Below are 21,118 nucleotides of genomic sequence, written 5' to 3' on the forward strand. Positions count from 1 at the left end.
AGCTCTTTGGTCTTGGCCATTGTGGAGAGGTTGGGAGTTTTTTTGTTTGAGCATGTGAACAGGTGTCTTTTATACAGGTAATAAGTTCAAACAGGTGCAGTTACTTCCGGTAATGAGTGGAGAACAGGAGGGGTTCTTAAAAAAGAACTAAGAGCCGAAATATTTACTAGTTGGTAATGTATCAAATACTTATTTCATGCAGTTAAATAAATTTTTTTTTTAATTATACAATGTGATTTTTTTCTGGATTTTTGTATTAGATTCCGTCCCTCACAGTTGAAGAGAACTTATGATACAAATTACAGACCTCTACATGGCTTTCAAGTGGGAAAACCAGCAAAATCGGCAGTGTATCAAATACTTGTTCTCCCCACTGTATTTTAAAATTTAGGGGTACTTAAAGGGTTAATCCCGATTTGGGCGGAAATTTGGGTTATGTCGCCAGTGTAGGAACAGAACTATTTCATAACGAGAAGACTACCTGTATTTAAAAACAAAAATGGTATGTTTTTTTGTTTTTTTTTTTTCCACAAAAAATGTATTAGTCCAGCATCGAAATAGGCAAATTTCACACAGCCTGGTGTTGGAATCGATATCAGGAGCCCAAAAAATTGTTATTGGTGCAACAGTAGTTATCCCCCCCCCCTAAAAAGAAACAAAATAGCTTGAATTTTAATAAACCTCTAAAGCGTTCGCGCCATTAATGTGGAATTGTGGGCGAGAGACATTCAAAGAAAGAGACAGACAGCGAGAACGAGCGAGAGAAAGAGGGAGAAGGCGGAGGAGAGAGCGAGATGGGAGCTGGGGATGATTTCTCTAGGGATGAAGGATGCATGTGTGTCCGCGCCTGTGTGTGTGTGTCGAGGGTGCGCGCGGGGGGTGTAGGCGGAGAGGTGGGATGAGAGGGAGAACGGTGGAGGAGAGAGCAAACGGAGAATAAGCGAGCGAGTGGGGCAAGGGGATGAGAGAAGGGGGGGTGTTGAGGTAGGGATGGAGGGGAGGGGGCTTTGGAAGGGTGGGGGGGCGTGTGGTGGGGTGGTGCGTGAGGGAAAAGCGAGGCGAAGCAGAGCTGATTGAGATTCGGGCCTCCGGAGCTGCAAGGCTCGGCGGCGCTGCTGGGAGCTGAGGGAGAACACGCTCGCTTATTGGAATTCTTCTTTTCTTTTTTCCTAATAAATTAATTATTCTCATCCAATTTAGAGCCAGATGAAAAGAGCCAGAGAAACACGGCTGACAGAAAAACACAGCTTTGTGTTGACCGGGCCCGGGGCGTCTCACTCGTATCAGACTCGTAATGTAATGTATTGTGTTATTTATCATTAGAGCACGTCTTAAAATTGCTGCGTCGCTGTAATTCTCCGGCTAAATAAAAATCCATTTTGAGGGCTACTCGAAAACAAAAGCAGTTCATGCTCATGTTTATGCATGACAACTCAGCGTTTTTTTAGGGGTTTTTTTTAGGTGGAGGGTACAGTTGCAGATTGTAATATTAACTTTTATTGGCATGTCGATCATCAGTGGGTGCCAGAATGTTTTTTTTTAATTTTATTTTATTTTTTAAATCTGACCTGTAACATCACAATTCTAAAAATTAAGCACCTGAAACAACTTTTATTTAGCAACATGTGATTTGTTAGGCAAAAATGAGATAAATAGTATGTCAAATAAGACAAAATAAACTTTAAAAAAAAATAATTGCTAATATTTTTGTTTTTTTTAAATGACCAGAAATAGTCAATTGCCCTATAAAGGGTTAATCGTCGTGTTACTGCCACTGAGTTTTGTTTTGGAGTGTATTTACAATTATTGTGGCGAAGGACAAGATGTTGGTACCTGTACAACATATCGTTTGAACATCGCCACCGCAATGTGTGCATATGCAATATTCCTATCGTAGGATGTGAACATGCTTTTATCAGAGCTGGGTAGAGTAGCCAAAAAGTGCACTCAAGTAAGAATAGCATTACTTCAAAATAATATTACTCAAGTAAACGTAGTCATCATCCTAAAAAATGTACAAGTAAAGCACAAGTAAAAAAGTATCTGGTGAAAAGAACACTTAAGTAATGAGAAACATTATGAGTAACTGGTTACAATGTTTGATTTCTATTATATATACACACACATATATATACACACATATATATATATATATATATATATATATACATATTTTTAAAAATACGGTATTTTTTAGGGTTTCCCCTACAAATAAGAGATTGTGGCAGACCGTCACACCAAAATAAAAGCCGCCACACCTTGCAAATGAGATTTTTTTTTTTTTAAATTTAACAATACATTCTAATTTATTAATTTGTATAATTTAACAATACAGTATTTTTCGGACTATAAGTCGCAGTTTTTTTTTCATGGTTTGGCTGGGGGTGCGACTTATACTCAGGAGCGACTTATGTGTGAAATTGTTAACACATTATGATATCATGTCACATGTTATTTTGGTGTTTCGGAGTGACACTGATGGCTTGGTAAGCTTGTTCTTTATGCTATAGTTATCTGAATTACTGAATAGCTATGGCCACGTTCGTGTTCTGCCTTTGGCAATGTGTGTTCAATTGTATCATTGACTTTCTTATATTGAAATGCATGCTTTTAGTTTGTGGCGCTTTCACGCCCATGTGGGGGCGCACTCACACTTGTTTACACAAAGAAGAACGCTCACACGCCAGAAGAAGACTGACAGCTATGCAGCGTCTCTGTCTGAGCGAGTGGGCGAGAAAGCGAGAGACGGCTGTGAACCTACGTTCATTGTTTATGCATGTCAAATATCTCTACAGAGGCAACACCTGTGTTGATCATCTTTTCTGTTGTTGTTGTGTGCTTTTCACCCGCGATCGGACACTTAGAGCCAGTTGTGTGGTTGTTTGAACGATGTGCTAATGCTAACGAACGCATGCTAACCGTTTGTGTCATTTATGTGATAGCACGTAATTATCATTTATTTACGTTGATGCGAACCTGTTTGGTATCGTGGACGAAATTGATTCAGCAAATTATACTGACGTCCAGCATCGTCATTTGGGAGTTTAGCTCGCTGTATAGCCAGGACCGAGCCGTAGCGTCCTAGTGAGGACAGTATGTTCGCATTTCGTTGTTCATGCAGTGTACACTGTACACTTATTCAGCATGTTGTTTTCTATTGTATTTTTATGTTAAATTGCCTTTCAAGATGACATATCTGTTCTATGTGTTGGATTTTATCAAGTAAATTTCCCCCCAAAATGCGACTTATACTCCGGTGCGACTTATGTTTTTTTTCTCTTTGTTGGGTATTTTATGGCTGGTGCGACTTATACTCAGGTGCGACTTGTAGTCCGAAAAATACGGTCATCTGTGCTGGCTATATGCACCAGTGTGGGAAACCAATTGACGTTTTGCAGTGCATTGCTGCCACCTGTCGGTCATGAATAATTCACTGCATCTATTTTGAGACAGTTTGGCTCACAAGTCATTTACTTACTTGCACAGTGCTGTGTCCATCGGTCGCATTGGCACTCGTGAGTGCTTTCTGCTTCAGAAATCTATGTCTGTAAATATTTCAAGTTTACAATAACTATTGATGCGCAGTATAGGCATACCTCTGTGGAGAAAACTAGTCATATGTACAAAACCTCTTAAGTCTTGTTGTTGTATTATAGAAGCCAGCCTACGCTTAAGGCTAGTAGTTGTGATATAATAGTTGTGTATGTAAGTGTGTTGTACAGTTTGTAGTGTATTGAGTATCGAATATGTGTATGTTTCTGTGTTATAGTTTCACAATATAAAAACAAGTGACTTCACATAAAAGCAAGAAAAGACCAAGCCTTGTGGTTTATTGAAGTACATTCAGTGTTCGCTGGCTGTCTGGCAGTGCACAAGGAAAGGCACTGTTTTGGGCAGTACAACGTCTAAATGAATAAATACAGCTCATTATTTACGCATTATTTGCCAGAAGTCGTTTGGAATAACACGTTAAATATAAATTGTTCCTTTACACGCTTTATTTTAAAAATCACATGGGTTCTCCTGTTGCAAGCTTGTCCCTGACTATGCTGGTGCGGGGTTGGAAATTTGGAGAAAAATCCACATCAAGGCATTTCAAGTTAAAGAATGTAATTCTGGTTTATGGTGTGAAAACGACCTTAACATTGACATATCATTTAAGTTCTTTATGGCTTCTGTTTGACCCAAATCTTCGCGTACTAGCATAGCATTTGTTCGTTACTGATATCACTGGTTGTGATTTCAGATGAGTATTTTGAAGAGTTAAGAATTTTGTATTAAGAAAAGATTTAAGTTGTCATTGGACAAGGGTCCGTTAACAGACCGACTAGTGTTGTTGTGGTAATGTAGTACGTATTAGGGCCAAATAAAGAAAAGAGAAAAAAAAAGGATTAAAGATGTAAGTAACCATAATCAGCTAGACATTTTATGTACATGTACCGTAGCTGAGAGCCATGACATTAGCCTGACTAATGTAATATTTTAAATAGATTTAGCCTGGTTAAACGGTATTATATGAATACAATGTGGTCATAGTGAGTCAACCAAAGTATCGATCCAAATTCTTCTAGTACTAATATTGAAATATACTGTATATCGCAATATAGTGCAATCCCTCCAAAAGCCGCAATGTCATTTTTTTCCAATATCGTTCAATCCTAGTTCAAGCAATATGAAATTGGTGTTTAAAGTTCAATTAAACTGCTTGAATTGGGGTTTAGTGAAAACGGGTCAATTTAAACTGGAGGACAAAGAATGTATACAGAAAATGAGGGCAACAGGAGGGTGAAAGGTCTTAATGTCAGTCATTAAATATGTCTCTATTAGTAACCACTCTCCCTGAAAGGGTTAAACTAGTCTAAGTACGTCCATTTTGCCTTCTTAAAATTGAAATCACTGTGTAAAATCTGAATGGGCCGAGTAAAGTTGCACCGATACCGATACCAGTATCGGCAGGGGGCGCCGATCCGGCCCGAATTGGTGGTATCGGTATCGACGAGTACCAACATTTAGGGCGCCGATACCATCTACTGTCATCACTTGAACGCAAATGCACTGTCCTCCCCATGTAAGCTAACTTCCCAAATCCCGATGCATGACATCTGTATGTCTCTGTCTCGAAATTACCAAACGAAATTAACTCCTTCGTCTTCAATTTTAAGGATGTAAACTACAACGCATATCCGCGATGTTACGCTGCTCATCTAACATGGCATTCACAAACGATTAGCATGCGTAAGCTAACGCCTGCTATTTTAGCGCCGATGGGATCAGAAAGGTTAAACTCGTGGGAGAATAAACAAACTCACGGTTTCATGATGAACAATGAGTGGCAAATTAAGAGCACCGTACTTCAAACGCTGCACTTACATACAAAATTTCTTCAGATCGGTAAGAAGTAAGCACATAAATATTATGCACTAAAATGCTTTTTTATATGATGTTATTTTTGCTTGTTAGCAAATAAAAATAATAATAATAACAACAGTTGTATTTTCTGTTTCAGAGCATTAAATGTATTGAATTTTATCGAAAATCGTACTGAACCATGACTTAACTATCGTTGCATCCCTTATACGTACATAAATATATATATATATATATATATATATATATATATATATATATATATACTGGTATATATATGTATTATATTATATATATGTATGTGTATTATTATTATTAATATTTTTTTTTTTGCTAACAGAGTGGTATCGGAATGGTATCGGTATCGGCCGATACTGGACAGCCAGGTATCTGTATCGGTATCGGGCCCAAAAAATGGTATCGGTGCAACACTAGGGCCGAGCACAAACGGGTGTGGGCGAAGCGTTTTTAATTGATGTGCATTGCAATTTTGCCCCTGGGAAAATATTGTTTCTCTCATGAATCAAATTTGAACAAAGTCTCTCTTATATGTATATTAATAATGTGCAGCTGTGACTTGAAATCAGCAGCAAAGTGAAACGCAGAAGAAGAAAACACACAACATTGATGTTAAATAAGGTAATGACAGATAACGACTCCATTGAAGTTTGTGTTTAATGCCCGAGCTGTAACACAGACACTTAAATAGAGAGACAGCGAGAACAAAAAGTGGTATTTGGTATGTGGCAAAACGGATTTTGCCACATGGCAAAAAAATGCCATGTGCCAAAATCTATTTTGCCAAAAAATGCCAGATGGCAAAGTCCATTTTGCCCCATGCCAAAAAAATGCCTCATGGCAAAATCAATTTGCCACATGGCTTAAGAAAATGCCACATGCCAAAAACAATGCTACATGGTAAAAGAAAATATCACATGGCATAATCCATTTTGCCACATGGTGAAAAAAATGCCACATGGCGAAATCCATTTTGCCACATGGCAAAAAAAATGCCATGTGCAAGAATCAATTTGCCACATACAAAAAAAATGCCGCAGGGCAAAAAATCAATTTTGCCACAAGGCAAAAGAAAATGCCATATGGCAAAATCCATTTTGCCACATACCAAAATCCGTTTTTCCACATACCAAATAACACTTTTCGTTCTCAGCCCTGCTGCTAAAATAAGCATTTTTTGTCCCCCCCCATCCCCCACTTTCTCAACAATGAGAGCCTGGGAAATTATTTAAGCCTAAATGTGTTTACAGCTTTGGGAATAGGTAAAACAATACCAATGTTTTGGACTAGTTTCTGAATTAGGTGGATTTTCAGTTATTTTGAGTGGGGTCTGAAAAACACAAAAGAGCGGGCTTCGCCGTACCTTGGTGAACATGGGCTTGCCGTGCTGGGTGACCATGGTGCACTGGTCGCAGTCCAGCGTGATGCACGAGTTGTGGAAGGACTCCTTGGAGTGCTTGAGGATGTAGTGCAGCTCACTGACGCCGCCCTCGAACACCGTGCTGAAGTAGCGGGGGATTAGCGTCCGTCCAATCGCTGCAGCAGAGAAAGCAGATAGATTTTAAAACACTGGATTCAATGCTAACATGCTAAAATTTGGTATGCTCAAGTGACATCTCATTCAAATCGGTACAACGCCGACGTCACCATAGGAATGGTTGCCGGTACATTGTTTTCATGGTTTTGCACATTTATCACACATTTTCCAAGGATCAAGGATTAAATATTAACCCATTGGCTGCCATTGACAGTTATACACATCCAATCATTTGGACTCAAAATAGCAGTGAAACATTGTCACTGAATTCCAGCCTTCCCGGTTAACTGGATGTGATGTCTATAATTGTCTATGGCAGTGAAGTGTTAAACAAAATAATCCAGAGGTATAAGGATATTAAAAAATATATAAATATATTTATTTTAAGAGAAGTGTATGTGTGTGCATGTCTGTCTGTGCACAGCCATGACTGGCATGTTTTTCCAACTCAATACAGTCAGGCATGGCTAAATAACACATACAGTGTTTGGCATCGTGAGCAGCAATTGGACCCCTCACTCTTTCTCTCTCCCTCAGCTTCCCTCACTCGCCCCGCGCTGCAAAACAAAGTACGTCTCGCAGTGGAGCTGACTGCTAATGAGCAGGAGCTCTGACGGGGGGCGGAAAAGAAGTGAGGAGGGGGGGATGAAAGATGGAGAGAGGGAGTGGTAGAAGGAGGGAAGATGAAAAAAAATAAGGGCTGTCAGCAAGCGAGGGAGGGACGGAGGAGGCGAGGGAGAGAGCTAGAGCGAGCGGCAGAAAGGTGGAGCGAGGCCCAGGGTTTGTCTTGCCAAAAAAGGCGTCCCAATCAAACCCAGCGTGCGTCGCCCGGGGTGACAGAGTGATAGATGGCGAGTAATGGCGGCCACGCCGAGATCGTTTCAAGAGTTGCCGTCGTCGCTTGGCTCCGCTCGGAGTTTTTATTTACATTCGAGCCGGCTCGACTGAAGAACGAGCAGCTTGGGGTCTCTTGTAAAAGCGTGCAGACTGTTGACAAGTCAGCTGATGTCCCTTCTTGGATGCTTTTACATCTGAAAGAACCACTAAAACTGCTGCTCGACGGCCAATTCATCAAACTTAGAACCAGACTCGGATAACTTTAAACGCAGTAGCCTGAAATCCCTCTTAATTTGGCATCACTATTGTGTCCGAGATACCTGCTTCTGGTTGGTGCTAACAGGTGAGAGGTCTTGACTGGTCGCCTGAGACTTGCAAAGCAAGTGAAGACAAAACGTTTAAATAGATTTGAGTTTCCAATGAAGGCATGTTAACAGAATGCGAGAAAACAAATACCGTAATTTCCCGAATATAAGGCGCACCCGTGTATAACGCGCACCTCAAATTTACTTGTAAAATCTAGGGGAAATTATTGTACCCGTGTATAACGCGCACCCTAATTTTAGCACCAATAAATAGAAGAATACAAGAAAACAGAGCTCGTGTACAGATACAGAAATGTCATTTTACTGACTGGTGAAACACAGCACAAGCATAGCACATTGGTAGTTCAAAACATTACCGTATACTGACAATATGTACGGTAATAATATGATCTGATAACTTCTTGAACTTACCAGAATCCAGGAGAAAACAAAACAGACGTGACTTTTCTTTTAAAAGCTGCTGTATAACTTGCTCGTTTCATCATGATGAATAAATGTTTCCTCCATGGATTGATACGGTAAAATGAAAGTAGAACGAAAGTTGGAAATCCGAGAGAGCTCATTGCTGTCGACATGACAGTAGCAATAGGAACTATTGTTATATGGGTTTGAGTTTCCCGAGAGACAGGTATAGTTGACGGACACAGGAAGTCTGTGTGCTTACGTTTGTTATGGTCCGAGTTGCGGAGCTGCAATAAATGTTGACTCAAATGAGTTCAAGAAATTAAATTATGTGCTTTATGAAGGGTGAAAAAAACAGAATTCAACACAGAGGAAATCATTCAGCCGATCAGAGTGAAGTATTACTGAAACAAAATGGTGACGTCACGTACCGTAATGGTCGGCAACGGATCGCCGCATACGTTTCTTCAACACAACATGGCTGTGTCAATTAGGAAAAAAAATTGGTTTTATATATATATATATATATATATATGTATATACATATACACACACACATATATATATTAATCGTAATTAATCACAATTAATCGCAATTCAAACCATCTATAAAATATGCCATATTTTTCTGTAAATTATATATATATTCTGTAAAATAATTTGTTGGAATGGAAAGATAAGACACAAGATGGATATATACATTCAACATACGGTACATAAGGACTGTAGTGGGCATTTCACTCTACTGTCATTTAAATCTGTCTATGCTGTCCTCACTCCGAAGCGTCTACTTTTTCCAAAGCTAGACAGCTAGTGAGCGACGCCTTAATAATCAGACTTCTTCCTTTTTCATCTGATTTATTAATAAAATGACCTCAAACCACTGTCCTCTATAGACCGTAGTGAAACTACAAAAAAAAGTACACAAGCACTGCATTAGCAACAACGTTAGCTTAGCACGCTATACAGGTTCACTAAACATAAACAAAAAGTGTCTCATACAAAAAATATAACATTTCGCTTACTAACATAATATGTACAATCTTTACAACAACCATACTTACGGACAAATCTTGTCCAAGGATCATATAAGCACAACATTACAACGTATTGAACTGGCAAGATAGCAATAAACCATGTCGCAAAGCGACCACAAGAGTTCGCTGTTAGACAGCACAAAAAACCTTGCTGTAAAACTTACCAAAAGGCAGAATACTGTCTGAGCGGGACATGTGAGGTAATTGCGTCAAATATTTTAACGTGATTAATTTAAAAAATTAATTACCGCGCGTTAACGCGATAATTTTGACAGCCCTAATATTTCTGTCTCCATCCATGTACCCGTGTATAATGCGCACCATGATTTTACAAGTTGATTTTGGGGGAAAAAAAGTGCGCGTTATATTCGGGAATTTACGGTATATGGCGAAAAACACAAGCAAGACTGAAAAAGCAGTTTCTGCTCTTGCACTCCTCTTTAAAAGAAACAGCTGTATTTTAAGCCAAAACAACTGTTGTGTTTGATAGAACAATATGTCTATATGCTGCCATAGCAGATTCATGGCACATTAAGCCCCCAAACTATTTTTAATTTGTCCGTTTTACCCTGAAAACCCCTGTTTACAGACGTTGGGCAACCGCTTTTGTTTCAACCCAGCCATAAAACAAAGGTAATTAATTATATTTATTGTTCAAAATGTCTGTCGTTTTTAGCTTCGAATCAATAATTGGTGTCTCATATTTTGTTTAAAAAAGGAAAAAAAAAAAAAAAAAAAAAATGTCACAATGAAAAAAATGGTGTCTGTAAAAAAAGTCACGAATATCTACCTCATAACTATAACTAAAAATTGTATTTTTTTTTGTTACTGTCGCATTTGTCGCTGAATCCTTAATTGATGTCTAATATTTAGTTAAAAAAAAAAAACGACTTAAAAAAATTATTCACTCGCATATTTTAAACTTTTAAACAAATGACTTCACAATGAAAAAAATGGTGTCTGTAAAAAAGTCACCGATATCGACCTCATAATTATTAATATTATTGATTGTATTTTTTTTTTTTTTACTGTCGCATTTTCTCTGATATGTTAGATGATAAATAATCGATCCAAACAAAAAAAAATTGAAAACAAACGTTTAAAAGGGTAAATATATGAAAAAGAAAATCTCGACCACTCCTTGATGTCTGCGATTTCTGCATCGCTACCCTTGTTAAAGTACCATATTTCACCCATAAAAATCACAAAAAAATCCAGCTATGGCCATTCACAGCCGTGTCTTGACACTCAGTGATACATGCCACATAGAGTTTTTGGATTGAAACAAGGTAAGTATGTGATAATATCTCGAAAAGTCATGGCGTCTGTAATTCTGCTATTGCGTGCTCTCAACTCCAGATAGCGTTTTGCTGTTTAATTGTTTTTAAAACTCCTGTTCAAATTTTTTCTTCCTCCAGAAAATTGAAATTTTAAGCTTTCCAATGATGTACCACACATCCATATCGGACAATTTTGAAATTTGAGTCTCAAAGCGGAACTTAAATCACCTGAGTGTTTTCCACCACAAGCAAAATCTTAGAGGGAAGGCCGTTGTTGAGATTTGAACACAGAGGGACAGGCAATTTAGTTCAACCGTGCTCCTCTATTATTGGTTGTTGTACATATTTTGTATTCAAAGTGAGCCTTACAATTAAAGGTCGGACGATATATGGACTTTTTCGAGATCAGCCAATATACAGTATAGTCAACATTATAAGGTAAATGTTATTTTTAATGTTTGAATGAAGATCTTTCTGATGAAGTTTGACTTATATATCAAGATCAGGTGATATACTGTATACTGTAGGGGTGTGACAATACTATATCAAAAAGGTGATATATCGCGATACTTTTTCTAGCCCAAAAGGTTATCGATATGCTCAGGGGTAAAGTGGCTAGAATTTCTTGCCAGAACTCCCTGGCATCAAGGTCGGCACGAAGCCTTTTTTTGGGGGGGAGGGGCGTGGGGGTTAAACCTCCTATAACCACTGAAACGCATAAACTGCTTTGGGAACAGTTATAAATATAACACACAATAAAACACAACAGGTTTCTGCGATTGGCTGGCATCGATTACATTCTGCCCATAGTTAGCTAGGATTGGCTCCAGCATCCCTGTGACCCTTGTGAGGATAAAAAGCTTGGAAAACGAATGAATGACACATGCATTATGCTACTTTATCACACTGAAACAGGGCATAAATGAGAAACTGATTTCCATTCAAAATTGTATTTTTTCACGGATTTACAAAATTCCATCTAAAACTCTAATTTTTATTTTTTATTATGTTTATTTTAACAAAAAAATTAATAAAAGATACAAGTAATGTACATTAACAATAAATGAGTAAAAAATGACAGTATGCACAGTGAAATGGAATATATTTTGAAGATAAAGCAAAAATTGACTTTTTTTTTTTAGATAAAATAAACTAACCTTTCATAAATGGACAAAAATAAGTCCAAAGTGCACATTAACGTGGAAGATGCCCTGAACCTCCCTAATAGAATAAAATAAAATAAACCTCATCAACTCTTTCCTTTCCCTTATAGATCTGATCAATTTTCCGTTGCATTGCCTTTTTAATTCAACAAGCTGATTAAACCAATCAGAGCTAACTATCCATGCTGATCACATGTGAGTATGTCAGCCAATTGAACGGACAGCAGAGTCTAGATTTTTTTTTTCTTTTGCTGCCTGCATGTGCACTGCGTCAGTGACGCGACTTGTTAGATACATAGAGACGCTGGGAAGAACTGCGTATAATAAATAAATAAATGAATAATGAATATCTGGCGGCACGTTGGCAGAGTGGTTAGCACATCCACCTCACTGAGACCAAGGGTTTAATCCCGGGCTTTGGCCTTCCTGTGCGGAGTTTGCATGTTCTCCCAGTGCCTGTGTGGAATTTCTCTGGGTACTCCGGTTTTTCCCCACATCCCAAAAACATGCACGTTAGGCTGATCGAACATCCTAAATTGTCCCTACGTATGAGTGTGTTCGCAATTGGTTGTCCGTCTCCTTGTACCTTGCAATTGGCTGGCAACAGATTCAGGGTGTACCCTGCCTGCTGCCCATAGTTAGCTGGGATTGGCTCCAGCACCCCCATGAGGATAAACGGCTTGGAAAATGAATGAATGAATGAATAATAAATATTGGTTGAAACTGATTATGCTACCCAAGAAGTTAAATTAGGCTTGTTGTGTATCTGACGTTATTGGATTGTTTTTATTGGAAATGTGTGTGTGGCTGCGTGGCAAGTAGGGGTGTGAGAATATATCGAAACGGTGATATATCGTGATACTTTGTATCCCAAAAGGTTATCGATATGCTCCTGCCAAGAATCGAAATATCGTTTTAAAAAAGGTGTCAATGTCTAAAAAGTAAATAAAAATGAACCAACAAGTTGGTACCAAAATCTTCCACCATAATAGTGTCTCAATTAACTCTAACGCAGCATTGACAGTGCTCGACGCCCAATCCATTTACACTGGGAACGTTTGTTCATTCGAAACCAGAGCGTTCAGTCATTCTCTCCGATTTTCAGGGCATTTACAGGTCACTTGCTGTTCATTTTAGGGCATTTACAGGTCATTTCCTGTTAAGTTTGAGTCACTGCCTATTCATTTGGTTGATTCCCAGGTCTCTTCCTGTTCTGTAACTCAAAATAAACAGGAAGTGACCCATAAAATACCCCAAAATCAACAGGAAGTAACTGAAAATCAGACCTTAAAAGACCTTAAATGGCCCAAAATGACGTCATTGCCTGGCATTGGCTGCCACTGACAGCCATAGACGTTCAATGCGTTTGAAGTGGGAAGGATGGCAGCGAATGAACGAATGAACGAATTCGCTGCCACCCTCCCAGTTTAAATGGATTGGATGTTAACCTCATTCCAATTCACAGCAGAAGCTTGTTTTACTGTTTATTAGTTGTTTGTAGAATATCCTACAATGATTTCCTGACCAATGTATCGATAATCGTTGTATCGCCATATCGCCAGATCATCGTTATCGTGAGCTTTTTATAGCAAATCGTATCGTATCGTGAGGTACCAAGAGGTTCCCACCCCTAGTGGCAGTTTTTTTTTTTTTTTTTTAATAACAGGGTTTTAGACAGTTGTCATATTTTTGGGATCAGACAACCGTTTCGCCCCCAAATCTTTTTCCGGACCGTTCTGGCCCACTTTCACCCCAGGATATGCTTCCACCAAGAATCAATATATCATGTTAAAAAGGTGTAACTATTAGGGCTGTCAAAATTAACGCGTTAACGGGCGGTAATTAATTTTTTTAATTAATCACGTTAAAATATTTAACGCAATTAACGCATGCGCGGAACGACCCACTCAAGCATTGCCGCGAACATACTACAATGGCGCCGGTTGAAGTATATTGAGAGCGAAGGGCAGAGACAAGCGAGTAGAGTGGACGCAGGTGTTACCGGGGGCCGCTGTTATTTTCAATGTGACCGGTATTGTCAGATTGAGCAGTGAGGAAGAAAGTGGTCGAGCAAGAGAGGGAGCGAGAGAGTAGAGAAAGTGCGCAGTTAGCGCAGGCCCGAGTGCTGCGTTCCCCACATGCTTTTGTTTTGTTCATAAAAGTATTCACAAAAAGCCATCGAACGCCTCTCGGTGTTTAAATGTTCGCCGCCGTCTTCCTCAGGAGGTAATCGGACGAATCGAGCTATCTGACGACAATGAGCCAACATGATTCACCGGTCCGATGGAGTCCATAGCACTACCAATTTCCCAGTAGGATGAATTAGTAACGCAGACATTTATTAGAGCCGCGCTATTACACAGTAGCATTTCTTCCACAATTGTTATCACTATTGTGGCAAGCACCATAGGGAAGTATACCTAGAGATGATCTTTTACTTAACACCATGTATTGTACTCAACGCAGAGAAGATATATCCTTGACAGCAACCACTGTGACTCATGGTTGCTCAAATTCCCATCATGCATTTGGGCAGTTAAGAACATTCAAATCGCTACAGTATCATTTAGTGAAAGCAAAACAAAAATAATATTCCTATCTCTCCAAAATAAAATAATGTTCACAAAAAGAAAAGCGCTCAATGCAAAGAGATCTGGCATTCCCAATCAAAATAGCTATGCAAAATAATACGCTATTCAAACATTAAGTTTAGCTTAAAAAAAAATACACTAGATGGCAATATTTAGTCACAATATACAAACTATCAAAATTACTATAACTTTTTACTATAACATTTATCTTTTATGAATTAAAAGTCTTTCTTTCCGTGGATCCCTTACACAGAAAGAATGTTAATGTTAATGCCGTCTTGTGGATTTATTGTTATAATAAACAAACACAGTACTTATGTACAGTATGTTGAATGTATATATCCGTCTTATCTTTCCATTCCAACAATAATTTACTGAAAAATATGGCATATTTTAGAGATGGTTTGAAATGCGATTAATTGCGATTAATTACGATTAATTAATTTTTAAGCTGTAATTAACTCGATTAAATATTTTAATCGTTTGACAGCCCTAGTAACTATAAAAATAAATAAATAAAATAAAATAAAATAAAAAAAAGAACCAACAAGTTAAAATTTTCCTTTAGAATCGTGTCTACGTTAGCTCACTGGCTGCCATTGATGGCGCTAGATATCCAATTCATTTTGACCAGATTGGACGTCTAGCGCCGTCAATGGTACTGAAACTACAGCATTCACAGCCAGTCTTTTGTGAGCATTTACAGGTCACTTCTTGTTCATCTTTGACCATTTACAGTTTTTTTTTTACGGTTTATTTTGAGTCACTTCCTATTCATTTGTGGAGATCCTTGAAATACTTCCTTTTCAGTAACCCGAAATCAACATAAAGCGAACTATAGCCCAAAAAGGAAAAGGAAGTGACCGAAAATCAACAGGAAATGAGGTGAAATGCCCCAAAAAATAACTCACTGCGTAGCATTGGCTGCCACAGATGGCCATAGTGAATTTAAATGAGTTATCACTAGTACACATCCCATCCTGTTAAAGTGGGAGGGTGTTAGCAAATGTATTAAAAGTAAAATTGGTGGGAGTGTGCATATTGGCCAGAAGAATAACACATTTTTATTTTTTAATTCATTGGCTGCCATTGACAGTGCTAGATTAATCACATTTTCATTCATTTCAACAGTTAACACAGTTTCAACTCGTATCTCAAGGCACCACTGTAGATGTGCTAATTAGACTGGTACAGTACATCTCACTTTCTATGTAGTCTTTCCCTGGTTGGTTGGCTGGCTGGCTCGCCTTCAGAGATGCGCGTTAGCTGGCACGGGCACAGGAGGGAAGACAACGAGCGGCATATGCCTCTCAAGTAATGTGTATCCAAACATGCAATTTACAAATAATTAACGCTGTGTTAATTAGTCACATTAATTCACGCCACTTTGTCGAGATTGTTCCCCACAACGTTCCCCCCCCCTTCCGCTCCACCCTATCACCGGCGGTGCCCAGGACTCCTGCCAGCAACGACAGCCAGCCAGAAAAGACGTCAGGAGCTCTTTTTTGTTTGTGCTTTGAATAAAGAGGGGCCGCTGGCACACACATGCATGTTACACAAATGCTTGTACATTCAGTGCGAATATAAAGTGTGTGGCGTGTGCACACACAAACAAAGTAAACTGAGGCAAGTACAGAGTTACACTACCACAAAATACATATCATTTACAGAGGCTTGTATACGCCGAAAAATGTGTTTATGCAAATACGGGCCCCAGTCCCGCTTAAGTTAATCAAAACACTATTATTAGGGATGTCCCGATCCAGGTTTTTGCACTTCCGATTTGATACCGATATTGTTTTGCACTTCTGATCTGATACCGATACTGGCCGATACCGACCTATCTGAGCATGTGTTAAAGTTTAAAGTTATTTAGCCTCCTCACTTAGTTGTCAGACTCATGTTGAAAAAGGTTTTAGTACTCTTGATAACAACTAGCCAGCTGAATAAGGTGAGTTTGAGTAACACACAATGGTTGGTAACAAGAAACTGACCTGTTTATTCAGTGATAAACACAAAACATTATAAATAACAAACAGAAATGGCATAGTCAGTCAGTAAAACGTGCAAATAATATTGTAAACTGTCTTAAAAAAGCAAAACACACCAACAACCTCAGTGGAAAATCCCACAAATCCCCCAAGCTATTAGTTGTTTTTAATGTTTCGTGCGTTAGTTACAAAAATTGTATAAAAAGCCTCTCAGGTTTAAATAAATGACTATTTCAGTATCAAGTTAACATTTAAAACAGTAAATAAAATACTCAAGTCCCCGTTCTGTATCAGCAGCTTTAAACTACATTCAATTCATTTAATTTTGCGAATCAACTGTTAAAGTTGTTAAAATTGCTCCCGTTATTCCATAATTCCCCTTCTACTTTCGACATGTGAAAGTTTTAAAACTGTTTTGAAGATAGATTCAAGTCAAGATTTTGCCGATTTAGGAGTGTTTTAGATAAAAAGTTAATTAGGTTCGCTTAGAAGGTTCACAACAGCCTACTAGGGAAGTCTTCTGCTTTAAGATGGCGGCTGTTTACTAACGCATTAAGTTTTCAATACTTCAATGTTGCTAACGCAGTCGAGTCTGCCGTTTTGCATCTAGTTCTATATACATATGATATCTATTATTTCCAGTAAAACGATGTTGACGTAGTTTGTAGCAGCTGCCAGCAGCAGTCAGGTATTCTTGCGTTTTTTTATCCAGCGGCATGAGTTGAGCTAAAGCTGTGAGTTGAGCATTGGCATTACCCGGGTCTATGACAAGCATTATGTTTACTTTCGGTTTCTCATTGCGTCCCGAAGACCGCGCTGTGTATTAGTTCCGCTTTACTTGACATATTTCAATAATCGGAATTTGGATGTTTGTGAATCGTTCTCGAATCTTTCACGGCCGAATCGCTCAAGGATGTAATGACGGCTGGGCATGTTGTACCGTGGTTCTAAGTGTTGGATGGTGCGTCTTTACTCACGAGAGATAATGGCTCGTCATCCAGAATGAATTCTTCGGCAATGACTCGTTATTCCCTGAGCTTTGAGACTGTCGAGTGCCAGTTTGTCATGCATAGCAAAAGTTTCTGCCAGTGTTAGTTGCGTAGGACCTTTCTTTTTGTCTTCGGTTTTCTTAACATACTCCTCATATTGTTTGTGGTGGTATTTCGCTAAATGCTTGTTTAGGTTGGTTGTATTAGAACGTCTTACAGCTTTACCACGACGCTTGACTTTATTGTGGCATATGTTGCACTCTGCCTCTTCGTCGTCCTTTAAGGTGAAATGATCCCACACAGCTGACATTTTTACCGATAAAATCTCTCGGTAAATTGGGAGACGGTAATGTAAATGTAATGTGTTGAAGGTGTGCCGTAAAATGCGGACCGGATTTTAGGGAAACCGAAGCAAAAACTGGAGTGGATTATGTAAATCGGTGCGCTGGAAAACCCGGACCAAGTTTTTTAAAAAACTTGATCGGAAGTCTGAATCGGAATTTTTCTGTGTTGGCCGATCCGATGCGCATTTTTTTGCCTATATTGGCGTCCGATTCGATCCAAATATCGGATCGGGACATCTCTATTATTATAACTAAAGTTGTCTGATAATGGCTTCTTAACCGATACTTGATATTCCGATATTGTCCAATCCCCAAAATCCGATGCCGATATCAAACCGATACCGATATATGCAGCCGTGGACCGTAATTTTCGGACTATAAGCTGCTACTTTTTTCTTTCATTTTGAAGAAGATGCCTAATGGTCCAGTGCAGCTTATTTGTTGATTTATTTGGGTTAATAGGTAACAATTTATTCATAACACTGTCATAAGACTGTCATAATTATGAAATGACACAATCATGGGCATTACTAAATGCTTATGTCATTGTCATCTGGCAAATTATGTCACTAGCTCCATTTACGTCCAGCTTGGATCTTTTACATCCATTCAAAAGTGAGATAATTTGCCAGATAACACTAAATGACCTATGTTATAAGCATTTATAAATGTTCATGACAGTGTCATGTCATAATTATAATTGTGTCATGACAGTCATATGGCGCCACTATCAAAGTGTTAACAAATACCACAACTAGCAATTAATGAAACAACTGGAACAGTAATTGAGGAAATAATTAGCACGGAACATGAATTTTGATTGTTATTTACATTTGTAGCGCTACAATCCATGCTAGGAGGCATGTTGGACAACAACAGTGTTGACAGCAGGTGGCAGCAGACGTTGGCTGTCTCCCCCAAGGGAGCAGTGATGGCCAAATGAAGCTTCTTGAAGCAATGAAGCTTTGCAGCCAATTGGTTCAAAGCTTCATGGTGGTTTATTTGGTCTTATGACAGTCGTATGATGCTGCTGTCAAATAAATTGTTACCTTTTAATATCTTAGGGTGTAAATATCCCATAATAACGTGAGGATAGCAGCGGCTTAATGTCCAATGTTGCTTATTTACGAACAAATGCCGTTTTCGTGCCACATTGGTTGGGTAGCGGCTTATAGTCAGGCGTGCCTTATAGTGGGAAAATTACGGTAATTGTATTGCGATGCCCTACTTGATGCTTTAATAATGATAATGCTCTCATAACAAAGCCCAAACATCTTACCGTAATTTCCCTAATATAAGGCGCACCCGTGCATAATTCGCACCCCAAATTTACTTGTAAAATCTAGGGAAAATTATTGTACCCGTTTATAACGCGCACCCTAATTTTAGCACCAATAAATAGAAAAATATAAGAAAACAGAGCTCGTGTACAGATACAGAAATGTATTTTACTGAATGGTGAAACACAGCACAAGCATAGCATATTGGTAGTTCAAAATATTACCATAAACTGACAATATTTACGGTAATAATATGATTTGACAACTTCTCCAACTTACCAGAATCTAGGAGAAAACAAAACAGATGTGACTTTTCTTTTAAAGGCTGCTGTATAACTTGCTCGTTTCATCATGATGAATAAATGTTTTTTCCAAGGATTGATACGGTATAATGAAAGTGAGAACGTAAGTCGGAAATCCGAGAACGCTCATCGCTGTGGACACGACAGTAACAATAGGAACTATTGTTATTTGGGTTTGAGTTTCCCGAGGGACAGATATAGTTGACGGACACACACAGGAAGCCTGTTGTTACGTTTGTTATGGTCAGAGTTGAGCTGCAATAAACATTGACTCAAATGAGTTAGAGACACTAAATTCTGTGCTTTATGAAGAGTGAAAAAAGCAGAATTTAACACAGACGAAATCATTCGGCCGATCAGAATGAAGTATTACCAAAACAAAATGGTGACGTCACGTACCGTAATGGTTGGCATCGGAATGCCGCATACGTTTCTTCAACACAACGTAGCCGTGTCAATAAAAAAAAAAAAAAAATCTGTTTATATATACATAAATATATACATATATATATATATACATACATGTACATATATACATATATACACATATATACACATACATATACACACACACATATATTATATGTTTCTGTCTCAATCCATGTACCCGTTTATAATGCGCAACATGATTTTACAAGTTGATTTTGGGGAAAAAAAGTGCGCGTTATATTTGGGAAATTATGGTAGTTTGGAGACATCTAATGGTAAATGACCCAAACTGCTGTGCTAAACTGTGACCAGCCATTGTACAAAGGCAGAAGGCTTCTACATTCACTTTGAAGGTATACTGGCCCAAAACCGAAAATGAAAAACTGATGTTGATATTATCCGATATCATTTTAAAATGCCTTTATCGGCCGATAATATCGGCTATCCGATAATATCGTACAATTCGAATTATTTTAACTACTATTTAGAGAAATACTGTTTATAAATTTGACAATTTAGTCACATTTTGTTTAAATCAAATGAAACGATTCATCTTATAGACCCTACCCACCGACGTCACAAAATCACGTGATCGCTGTATTGTTCCGCCCCCTTGTCCGTCATTTTGTGTCTGTATTATCAATGGTCTCAATTGATCGAGCAATTTATAATGCATTTCATGGAAGACCCGGTGCTTTCGGATGCCGTAAACTCACTTGATGCGTTGCATAAAAGGAGTTATGTGGAAAAGCTTCAGTTTATCCATTCGCCAGATCCATATTTGATGCCTAAATCGATGTTTTTCGACCCGCTGTCTTCGCCGTATTTGCCTGACATCTGCTAGCTACCCTGATATTTGAAACTATCTTGTCCACACAAAATCAGCCTATTCTCACGAAAGTTTGAAAAACTTTAAGAGCTTGGAGGCTTATAAATACTTCGTTGCTGGTTGGGTGAAACAGGCGCTCGTCCACGAAAATTCGGCAGGAATCTATCTTGTGCTTGGAAAGGTGAGTTACGAAATGTTCAATTCAAAATCTTTTGTTCTTGCTAACATCCACTGTCAAGTCTAATGTGTTTCATGTCATTTGTCAATGGAGCTAGGGCTTTTAATGTTTATATGGTTTAGCGATAGCACTCTCACTACATACATACGTGTATGTTGTCGGCGATTAGCCTAGCAATGACCTTAATTGTGGTTGTCAGCCCCAAACCCTCTAAATAT

The 21,118-nt window shown here is 38.6% G+C and overlaps 1 protein-coding gene across 4 annotated transcripts in view; it reads right to left on the reverse strand.

Annotated features, from left to right (window-relative positions):
• The window catches only part of ldb2a (LIM domain binding 2a), a 205,154-nt gene that overhangs the window by 87,346 nt on the left and 96,690 nt on the right, over window positions 1-21,118 (reverse strand). For all 4 annotated transcript variants that reach the window (XM_057849581.1, XM_057849580.1, XM_057849579.1 and 1 more), the window contains exon 3: window positions 6,749-6,921. In XM_057849581.1, coding sequence (XP_057705564.1) covers window positions 6,749-6,921 — 173 coding nt within the window. The remainder of the gene's footprint in view (window positions 1-6,748; window positions 6,922-21,118) is intronic.

This window comes from Corythoichthys intestinalis, chromosome 11, assembly GCF_030265065.1.
Source record: "Corythoichthys intestinalis isolate RoL2023-P3 chromosome 11, ASM3026506v1, whole genome shotgun sequence".
Taxonomy (NCBI): Eukaryota; Metazoa; Chordata; class Actinopteri; order Syngnathiformes; family Syngnathidae; genus Corythoichthys; species Corythoichthys intestinalis.